Source organism: Labeo rohita, chromosome 20, assembly GCF_022985175.1.
Source record: "Labeo rohita strain BAU-BD-2019 chromosome 20, IGBB_LRoh.1.0, whole genome shotgun sequence".
Classification (NCBI taxonomy): domain Eukaryota; kingdom Metazoa; phylum Chordata; class Actinopteri; order Cypriniformes; family Cyprinidae; genus Labeo; species Labeo rohita.
This window is the reverse complement of record NC_066888.1, coordinates 3,357,972-3,368,871: the sequence shown is the minus strand read 5'-3', so window position 1 is coordinate 3,368,871 and position 10,900 is coordinate 3,357,972. Positions and strand designations below refer to the sequence as shown.

General features: G+C 38.2%; 1 protein-coding gene across 1 annotated transcript; it reads right to left on the bottom strand.

The window, feature by feature from the left end:
- Positions 1-5,688: 5,688 nt before the first annotated feature.
- Positions 5,689-7,762, bottom strand: LOC127183031 (zona pellucida sperm-binding protein 3-like). Its single transcript, XM_051138826.1, has 8 exons — positions 7,161-7,762; positions 6,952-7,070; positions 6,762-6,865; positions 6,507-6,684; positions 6,214-6,331; positions 6,035-6,117; positions 5,869-5,960; positions 5,689-5,781 (listed from the first exon to the last, which is right to left on the bottom strand). The coding sequence occupies exons 1-8, from the start codon at positions 7,710-7,712 to the stop codon at positions 5,729-5,731; spliced, it is 1,299 nt and encodes a 432-aa protein (XP_050994783.1). The 5' UTR covers positions 7,713-7,762; the 3' UTR covers positions 5,689-5,728.
- Positions 7,763-10,900: the final 3,138 nt, after the last annotated feature.

The window sequence follows — 10,900 nt, the reverse complement described above, 5'->3', positions numbered from 1 at the left end:
TGTCTTTCTAGTGTCATGTGCAGTGGTGAGTCTGTTTCTTTGTGTGGGTATGTCCTTTGCCCACTTGTTTTCTAACTTGGTGATAAGACTGATGTCCATAGTCTCTAAAAATCTTGATCTCCTTGTGTTTCCCTTATCTGTTGTCCATTCTTTTCACATTGGATAGTAAGTTCTCAGAAAGAAGCAGTCACTGGTCTTGTTGCAGTTTGTGCGTTTCTCTCAAGTCCATCCATGCCATTGTGAATCTCAGAATTTCCAGATCTTTTAGGCCGGGAGTTCTGGATCTTGCAGGTCTGGAAATGTCTTGATTTTCTTTGTCATGGTGATCACTCTGTTCTTTAAGCAGACCTTTTCTTGTGGAAGTCATCTGGCTCCACTGGTTCTGCTGGCGTTCATGTCCTTCAGATGACCGGATCATTTTTCTCCAGGAGGTTACACCTTTCCAACAAACATCTCAATGCTTATGCCTGAAACATGATCAAAATAAGAGGTTGCCCCCCTTTCCCCCACAAAATCTTTTCACATTCAAAACATACAGAAATGTAATCATAGAATGTAATTAAAGAATTTCTCAGAAATTATATTTAAATATCAATGTCATTAACACTTTTCTCATACATTATGAAGAATCACCCCCCTTTTGATAGTAAACATATTTTTCTAAAATATGGTACTATGATAAAAAAAAAAAAAAAAAATCTCCAATTCACATCAGCATCTGCTTGTGACTGGACAACAGTCATGTTCATGCAGTGCTGTGTCTGGCAAGATGTGAATGGCCTCTTCCTTATTTCCTTTCAACAATGCCAACTGGGTTTCTAAATTGCCTATCTTCTTAAGCAAATCATGATAGCCCATCTTTCTTTTGTGTGAAAAGTGACACTGTCTTGCCTTGTGTCCCATCCTTCCACAAGCAAAACAAACAACTTCCTGACCTTTCTCCAAACAATGTCTTGCTATGTGACCATATTTTCCACATGCATGACAGACAAACCTTTGATGAGGTCTCTCACGGTCTTGACAATGTCTAGCAATGTGACCAGCTTTTCCACATGCATAACAAAGAGTAACACCTTCTGAATTTACTCTGTCAAATCTCCTTGGTCTCTGATGGAAACGACCAGATAATCTAGAACATTCTCTCCTGCCAAAGGCAGCAACTGGTTGTCTAGATTCTGCAGCTTTCCTTTGACTATTTGCATTGAAATACTGTGTCATTTTGGAAATGATTTGCTCGTATGGTGCATTTACATCTACATGAAGAGCAATGGCTTCTCGCATGTGTGAACTGCTTTGTGCAATTAATGCAGACTTATACATGAGGTTTTGTTTAGTTGCATTTAGCAAACCACTGTAACAGCTAAACATTTCCCACAACCTGGATGCAAATGTTAGAGGATGCTCCCCAGGTTCCATTGTCACCTCAGTTATCTTTCTCAAATTAACCATATCAGTCCCAACAAGTCTAAGTAGAGCTTCTCTCCTTGCCCCTTTGTCTGCTCTTTTGTCGCGAACTTCCTGTGAGAGAGCACTAGTTAATGAGCGAGGAATGGAGATTGTGAGAAGTCTACAAGCATCTTCATCTGACACACTATAAGTCTCCACTATATTCTCCAGTTTTGACAAGAACTCTACAGGATCCATATTATCAGGGTCAAAAGTACCCACTGCCATAACAAGACAGCGGTCTAACAGCTTGGCCATTTTCAGTTCTTTGATCAAGAACCCTCTCATTTCCCTTTCCATTCTGTCTTGTTCGCACTGGTGCTATTGGGAATCTAACTGTGCAATCAGAATATTGAGTACTGAATGACTCAAAATCTCTTTCCCAACTCTCATCTTCCTGCAAATCTAACATTTCTGGAATTGGGTTACACAGTGTGACCCCTAATGGAGTCTTACTGCTGTGTTCCTTAGATGAGCCATTGTTTATCATAAACTGACAAGCAACTTTTGCTTCCTCCAACTCATTGGACAATGCTTCTACAGAGGATATAAGCATGTTATTGTTAGTTCTCAGACGTGTGATCTCACTCTGCATCCTAAGGTTTTCTTCTTTCCATATTGTTTCACTTGCATGGTACTTTTTAGTAGATATTATTCCAACACTAAGTCGTTCAATTTCAGACTCTAACTCATCTACTCTCCTTCTAGTTACTTTGTACGATGCAAGAACAGCTTGAAGTGCATTGGCAATGTTTCCTTTTTTGTTCCTAGGCATTTTTGGATAGTTTTCAAATTTAGAGATGGCCCATTCATATGGTTTATCAACAATCTTCTCTATCCCATCAAACATTCCTTGAGTGCTGTGTTTAGCAATGTATTTAACAATAATTTCTTCCATTTTCAAAATCGTATTCAATTGTCTTCAGCAATTCGATAGGCTTTATTCCTTCACTGACTGAACATTATCTAGTTACTTTATAGATACCTGTTAGTCTAATTATTCACAGCTCCTTTGCTTTGGATGCAAATGAATAAAACAGCCACACTACGTCGGCTTCTAAACAAAATTTTTACTTCTTCGGACATGGCCACATTCCGTCGGGCCTTACACTTTACTACACCAAACTGTTAAAAATATAACACTATCACAGTACATCAGACAAAACCACACTACTTCGGGTTTTAGGCTATATTTTTAAAACAGTTTACTTAGCCACAGTACGTTGGGCAAATCAACACTGCTTTTTGGGCTTTAAACTTCACAGAGTCACAGTGCGTCGGACTCACTACACTAAAACACACAACAGTTATGAAATGTGTGACCACACTGCGTCGGGTCATTTCAGTTACTTTAGAAATTCATCAGAATTATCACAACAACTCACTCCGTTTCAGTTACGTTAGAAACTTACACATCTGTTTCAGTTACTTTAGAAACAATAGCTCTAATACAACTCTGCTACCACACTGTGTCAGGCTGATTCAATTACTTTAGAATCTTAACAGAATTATAAAAGACCAACAACAAGTTTCAGTTACTTTAGAAACTTTGACTTAAGCACTTTGCTTCAGTTACTTTAGAAACAACAATTCCAGTACAACTCTGCAGCCACACTGCATCGGGCTGATTCAGTTTCGTTAGAATCTTAAACAGAATTTGTACAGAATAGGTTTAAGATCTTCTCCTGCTAATACTGACTAAACCAAATTCTCTGCTGTCCTTAAAATTTTCTTTTCTAGATTTTTTAAACGAGGGTGTTTTCCTGACAAAAAACAGCAAAAAGAAAGAAACTGCTTTTCTTACCTTTCCTTGCTTTTTTTCTTTTGGAAAATTCTCGTTGGGTGGCTCGCCAGTGTAAGAAAAAGTGAGGAGGACGTAGAAGATCTTGATGAAGATGTTTATTGCAGCATAGCAGTGGCAAAGTACATGTTGTACCTTGGGTTCAACGGAGTCAGAATGAACCCAGAACATCCTTAGCTCAAACCTTTTATACAGTTAAAGTTTACTACCCTTAATGTAAATGAAGTTGCTCCTTTCATAACAGCTGTGGTCTGTATGTTAATCATGTTCTAACACCTCTTTGTCTGAGATGGTTCTCAGTGTCCCACACCCGCTTCCATGCTACAATGGGTCACCATTTGCTCAGGATGTAATCATCCTAAATGGTCTAGAAACAACATAACTGTTGACTTTCTTCTTCTCTATAATAATTAAGCCATATTGTGAAATGAGCATGATTAAACATATATTGTGGAGTGGAATCTGGGTCGAGGCAGACTATAATTTCTTACATCATATACAGTAAGCTTCACTCTAAATATTAACTAAGATTTAAATTAATGTCCCAAATACAAAGTACTATATGATGAATAGAGATACTAGGATGGTCTACTTTTTCCAAGAGATATTCAAAGAATCAATAATCCATGTATACTGTAGATTGCTAATATTCCTTAGAATCCACTTGCAGTGTAGAAGAGGATTTTTTTTTTATTTTATTTTTTTTTTGAAATATAAAAAAGAAAAAGAACTGAAGAACTGAAGAAAAATAAAAATCCTCATATTTTAACCATACATAATAAGTATGAGAGTTTTTGCACTAGAGCTGAACTAGTGTTTAAGATTTTGAAAAGAACACATACTGTAAGAATGAACAATGCAGTAAGAATGTGGAAAAAAGGTAAGATGATATGAAGTCTCAAAAAAACTTGTTTGATCCTTTTGGTTGAAGTGGGTGAATCAGAGTATATGTATACATGTCTTTGTGTGTATGTGAATGGGTTTATGTGTACTTGCTGATTGTTCTGATGAATATATGATTGCGTGCATTATAGCATCAGTGTGTGTGGAGGGGGTGTGAGTGTGTGTGTTGCTGTGTATTCACTGATTTCACATCCACTATGGCTGTTTCTCACTAAAACCAATAAAAAATTGGTTTATAAAAAAAAAAAAAAAAAAAAAAAATTGATTCACAGGTTATAGTCACTTTGTAGACATAAATCAAATAATTTTAATATTAATTTCATTCATTGACATCAATGTTCATAAAACATTAACATTAAAATTTGTAGCTCTGTATTTAGCTTTGAAATGCTTCTACAAATTTCTCACCCTGTTATGCAACTAATTCATGAGGTTTCTGCTGATATAATTCAAGACCTGATGTAAATTGCAATGGACATTAAATTAAAAGAAAAAAAAAATCCTGTGTTCTGCAACTCTGAAAGATCTTCAAAATAACTTTGAATATTATCATTACATATTATTTACATAACTCAGCATTTAAAAGGTAAACTGTGGGCTTCCTCCTCTTCCTGTCTAGTCGGTTATGTCTCTCTTTTGTGATGCCTAAAGCTCAATCAGATTAAGTTAGGGGTCATATTTTATTGTGATTGGTTGATCAGGGACTAAATCAATGATCAAGCATTGCTCATATTATAAAATATTATAAAAACATAAAAATATCATACAATTCTCTTTTTAATGGACACATGGTCTGAAGGGGCTAATATCTGCTAACTTTGTAATAAAGAGACAAACAGTCTACTCAACATAAGTAACTTTGCAAGTACATGACAACTTATTCAAACCCTAGCACTCTACTAATATGTAGACATTACTTATAGTCAATAGAATGTGTTAAAGGGACAGTCAAAATAAGGTGAAACCAAAAAGTGTCACAGTGTGTTGGAAGCTTGAATGTTGGAAAAAATTGTAAGGTCAAAGATATCAAAATTGTGATGTAATGGAAGTAGCAACAGATATTCTGTATTGTTACATGCATCTAAAATGCTATTGAGAAAGAGATCAAATTTAGAGACTGTACAAGAAATCAAGTTACATGATTTGACTGATTTTTAAATGGTGAAAGGGTGACAATGCACTGCATTAATAGAAACAAAAACTCATTTGAATTATAACCGCTTAGTCACTTGTGTATAGGAAGGATTGGCTCTGCATAGAAAGGTTAAACGCAACTGGATGGTTTAAGGTTCCATGTAGGCTTCAATGCTTTAAATTTTAACCCTGTAGAATAGCCCAAAACTTACTCAGGTACCAAGTTTTATAAAAGGTATTTAGCACATTTCTCCATCAGCAAACACCAAAAACTTCAGTGCCACTAGTAATTAAACTCCAGTGCCTACATCCATTAGGTGTCAGTGCAGGTACAGGAGCACAAGCATTTCACTCTGTAAATAACCAAACACTATCCTCTAGAAAGAACAAGACATGCCACAGTATCCATTTCAAATCTTTATTGGCCACTTCTTACGATCCACATCAGTCAGAGACTACAATGGGGCCAATGGTTGCTTTCCCTTCAGAAACAAGACCTTAGGGGGTGAGGGTAAAAGAACCACAGGCATTGTTATAGGTTATCTGTAGAGTCAAGTCATACTGATCTTAGGAGACATCCTCACCTGAATCAGATAGTGCTCGCACTTTCCTGCTGGAACCACATATGGAATCACAGCACATGCACACCTGGTCATTGCCATCTACGGAAAGCCATCTATAAAAGAGATGAGAAATGGTTACCCATTCTTAATAGATCTTATGTGGTAGAAACTTATAGTTAGGATATACCCATTGGCAAAGGAGCAAGCCTTGTTCTCTGGGCTTATGGGGGTTGAAGCCATAACTGCTCTCAAAGCACATGTAATGTAGACCTATAAAAAGATTAAGTAAAAAAAAAAAAATTTTTCCCCTTCATGCAGGAGAACAACAATCAGCTCTTAGTGCTGAAGTACAGCATCACTACATACCTGACCACTATTTGCTTGCTGGAATCTGAAAGCTTCTAACTGAAAGTGTAGTTTGTCATTCTGAACTCGCTGCATAAAACTGGAAGTAGAGCCTGTAAGCTTTGCATCAACCAGGCACCTGAAGCAAAAGGGAAGGACGTGATGTATGGCGTCACATACTCGGAATTTGTGCTCTGCTTTTCACCCATTCAAGTGCACACAAACAGCAGCGAGTAGTGAACAAACAAATTTTATCAGATTTGGCCTTAGGCTCTGGTTGCACATGGGAGATGCACAGGTTAATGCTTACACACCCATGGTTCTCAATAAAGGAATATCTTGGAACAGAGTTCACGTCAGGGACCGCTGTAGCCACACAACTATCCACAAATAGGCGCAGAGAAACATGGCTGTACTGCCTTACAGAAGCTTCAACATTCAGAAACTGCCCTAGGAAGTACTGATTAGACGGCCTCTCATACATCCAGTCATCTGCAGGCGGGAGGGAAAGAAAAGGGGTGTTAGTGATACTTCAGAGCCCATTCTAAACCTGACATGTAAAAACTCACCAGTCATGAGCTTCAAGGAGAACACCAGAACTTCCTCTGCAACCTTTGTAGCAGCAAAAGGAACCCAAGAGGGCATCAAAACGTCACTGCTTACATTGTGCAACCTAAACAGAAGAATTAAACAACTCAGTAACCTGTAGTAAAACAGCGTAAACAATTTTATTATTTTTTTTAATAAATATAAATAAACCTTGAATAGTGGCACTCAATTCCAACAGCTGCTGCATCAGTTCTTACAATAGGAGTTCCTACTAAAGCCTCAGGAGTGTAGAGGAGGGTAAATGTATAGACCAGCTCACTGTCAGTCATCTGAAATTAGATTAAGAAAGAGTCGGTGCAGTAACTTGATTTCTACCCTCAAATTACTACAGTAATCAAGACTCATAAGTGGCCACTCACCGTCAAAGAGCTACCACATGCCTGGAGCTCATACTCAAAGATGAGCACTTGAGCTTCTGGATCCTCCCCTACAGCTGCACAACCTCCTAAACTGAGGAATGAAGGATTCACAAATTGACCAGTCCCAAAGAAGTCCTTCTGAACCTCCACATGCACAGAGCTCTCCCCACATTGTGCAGCAATACTCTCTTTAGGGGTAGGTACATGCAACTCAAAATTAACATCTGGCTGTTGGGGTTCGTCTGGTACTACAGGAAAATGCCAGGTCAGTGGTGTCATAGGAGCTTCCATAAGCTGTTTGGACTGACTACTTCCAGGTTCTTGAAATTTCCATGGATCTACCCCAGCAGGACTAATTGCAGGTCTTGGAGGCCTAAAAGCAGCTGATGCCTGTGGGCCTTGAACAGCTTGCTGAGCAGCTAAAACTGGTGACTGTTGTTGTTGGAATCTTATTGGATCCTGGCCTTGTTGAAATCCTGACCACTGTGCTAAAGACATGCCAACTGCAGTAAGCAGAAAGAATCCAACACTGACAAACTCCATCAATCCCATTATTATAAAAGCTTGAGATCCCTAGAATGTCTGTTGGGTGCCTGCTGTGCATTTTTCTAGAGCAGGAAATTGCAGTGGCTCCACCCCCTTTGACAAGCTTAATGGTTCTCCAGACTTGCTTTTTAATTACTTTTTCCTGCCACAAAGGAGATCACTAAGAATTCAACAAGACTGGCTGTAGTTTTTCTACATAGCGATTTGTTTATATTTCATCATATTTTTTAAACCTTAATCTGAGACTATTTTTATCCAATTTTTGTAACATGACAGTTAAATATAGCAAAAAAATAATTTTAAATGTTGCACATATTGTTTTTGTGAGACATAGCAAGTCATAATCAGTGAGAAGTACCCAGTTGAAAATAAACATATACATACACCCCAACAATGTTCATGTCTCATCACACAATAAAGCCTCCCAATGATAATCCACTGCCATATGAGCTCCTGTGCTGTTGTGTTCTCACAGACTCTGTCAAACAAACAAACAACAACAAAAAAACACTTTCACATCCTCAACACTTCAAAACAGCTTGAAAATGTCTACATCTCGCTATTAAAGGTCCCTGAGTTGCAGCCTTTAATATCCCATCGCTGTGGCGAAAATGAATTAGGGAAGTTAATGTGATTTTTGCATTAGCAGATTAGAAACGTCTTTCATGCTCTCATTCCCATATTAGACCACAGCTAAGCTCGAATAGCTTTCTCTTTGTGCTTAACCTCATAATGTCAAGAGGACCAAACTCACTTTGAATGTGGTGGGACACGTCTCTCCCTCTTTTTTTTGAATGAAAAAGTTTGAAAAGGAGATGAGGAGGAGGATTGGGACACTGTGCAATTCTCATGTTTGATGTCACATTACTGTGTGCATTTGAGTGTTCAGCAGTGTCCACATAAACTCTCTGATCATCTTTTGTATGGTCAGTTTTGCACAAACTGCGCATATTGCATGGATTCTAGAAAATTTGCAAGCAGTCACTGTGGAAAACTGGAGTTTACTGGCTCAGTTGAAATAAAATTATTCAGAGTAGGCTACTTCGTAAACAGTGACTGTGACTTTGGCAAGTTATTCTATGTACTAAAAGTAAGTACTCTGCTGATCGGACAGTACACACCAGTGTGTGGTCAGATAATATCACAGAATAAAATGCTTTTGATGCATGCTCTTATCACATACTGTTTGTGTTTGCATGTAAAAAAACAGCAAGTAACTAAAACACTCTAACAGGCAGTAAGAAGACCCTATAAACAGTCAGGAGACCCTAACAATCCCTAAGAACTCCCAGTAATTGGTTGAAATACTCCAGGAATGAACTACAACAGCACATCTATCCATCTAACTTGACCTGAACTGGGACTAATGTGTCTGATGTGGTTTAATGTGTTAAGATCTGATCAAATGGAGTCTGAACAGGTGTAATGATGTTTGAAGTGGTCTTAAAGGGATTGATGAGGTCTAGTTGGTTGATGATCACATCTAATGGGGCTTAATTTGGTCTCATTCAGCCTGACACAGCAACACTAGCTCTACCAATGACATTACTTTGGGGCATTACAATTACTATTTTTGCAATTCCATTTGGTGAAGTTAGTGGCAAATTTATATAGTATATGTGACCCTGGACCACAAAACCAGTTTTAAGTAGCACGGGTATATTTGTAGCAATAACCAAAAATAGATTGCACGGGTCAAAATGATAAATTTTAATTTTATGCCAAAAATCATTAGGATATTAAGTAAAGATCATGTTCCATGAAGATATTTTGTAAATTTTTGAACACAAATATATCTTAATAACTTTTTTTGATTTTTTAAATTAATAATATGCATTGCTAAGAACTACATTTGGACAACTTTAAAGGTGATTTTCTAAATATTTAGATTTTTTGCACATTTGTTTTGAGTTGTATCTTGGCCAAATATTGACCTATCCTAACAAAAAGCTTATTTATTTAGCTTTCATGTGATGTATAAATCTCAGTTTCAAAAAATTGTTTTTTGGTTTTTTGGTTTTTTGGTTTTGTGGTCCAGGGTCACATGTATCATCCCTACTATTCAGCTGGAGCATAGCTGGGGGAGAAAGTATCTGTTTTCTTTTCCATTTTCACATACTAGCCAAGAAGGACTCTTCTTTTTCCGGACACTCACTCTGTCCCAGAGGAGGTCGCTGGGTAACTGGGATGGTTATTGGCCTGTCCACACACAGGCCAAGTGAGATGAAGCTGAATGGAGCAAGTCAACAACTGATTTTGCTCCTGCAAACCAGCACCTGACCTCTGAGCTGATGCAACTCTCAAAGGGGAACTCTTTAATCATGGCTTTCTTTCTACACTCGATTCGACAGAGATTAGATGACCAAATCAATTAGGTGCTGAACAAGAATGTGAGGAGCAGGGATAGAGAACGTCAGAAAGAATCCTGCAGAGTCACACAGCAGATCAAATGCCACTGCCCTCTTACAGAGATCTGATGATTGTGTGACAGAGGGGAGTCTAACTAATACAAAAGATTTTGACCCTAGTGAAACCTAGACAAAGGATAAGAGACCATGGCAAAAAATGTAGAGAAACCAAAGTAGTGCTGAACTAAAATTTTTTGAACAGACTACTTTGTTCAACAAACAACTTCATTTCTGAAAGCTATTGACTCCACACTACAACATCCTACTCCAAGCAAGGCTTGTTTATTTATTTATTTATTTATTTAAACATTGCCCTCTCTGAGACTGCAATTACAGACCTGTGACAAAAAGCCATCCCTCCACGCTTTTCATTAGCTTCACTCTCGCCCTCAGTCCCTGCTACTTTAATACACTCGCTTGTGGAGACAGGCTTAAGGAAAGCTCCATCTTAGCCTTTGACTGCTGTCCCCTACACAGCATTGATTGATCTGTCTTTGGGTAAGCCATGCTAGCTGTACATCCAAATCTAAAAACAAACATTAACAGCTGTCCTCACCGCCTGGCCCCTTTTCAATGTTGTGCGGCGAGATCATTTGTCACCGGAACAGAGTAATAATGTGTTTGCCGGCACAGGGCGAGGTTGCTTCTGCATACCGCATTATAACACAGAGAGATTGCTCCCCAGAGACAAGCACGAGAATATAAATGATCAGAGCATGATGATTGCGATGGCTCGGTTCACTATTTTCTCTCCTGGGTTTCTCAGGACACAATTGTGCTGGACAT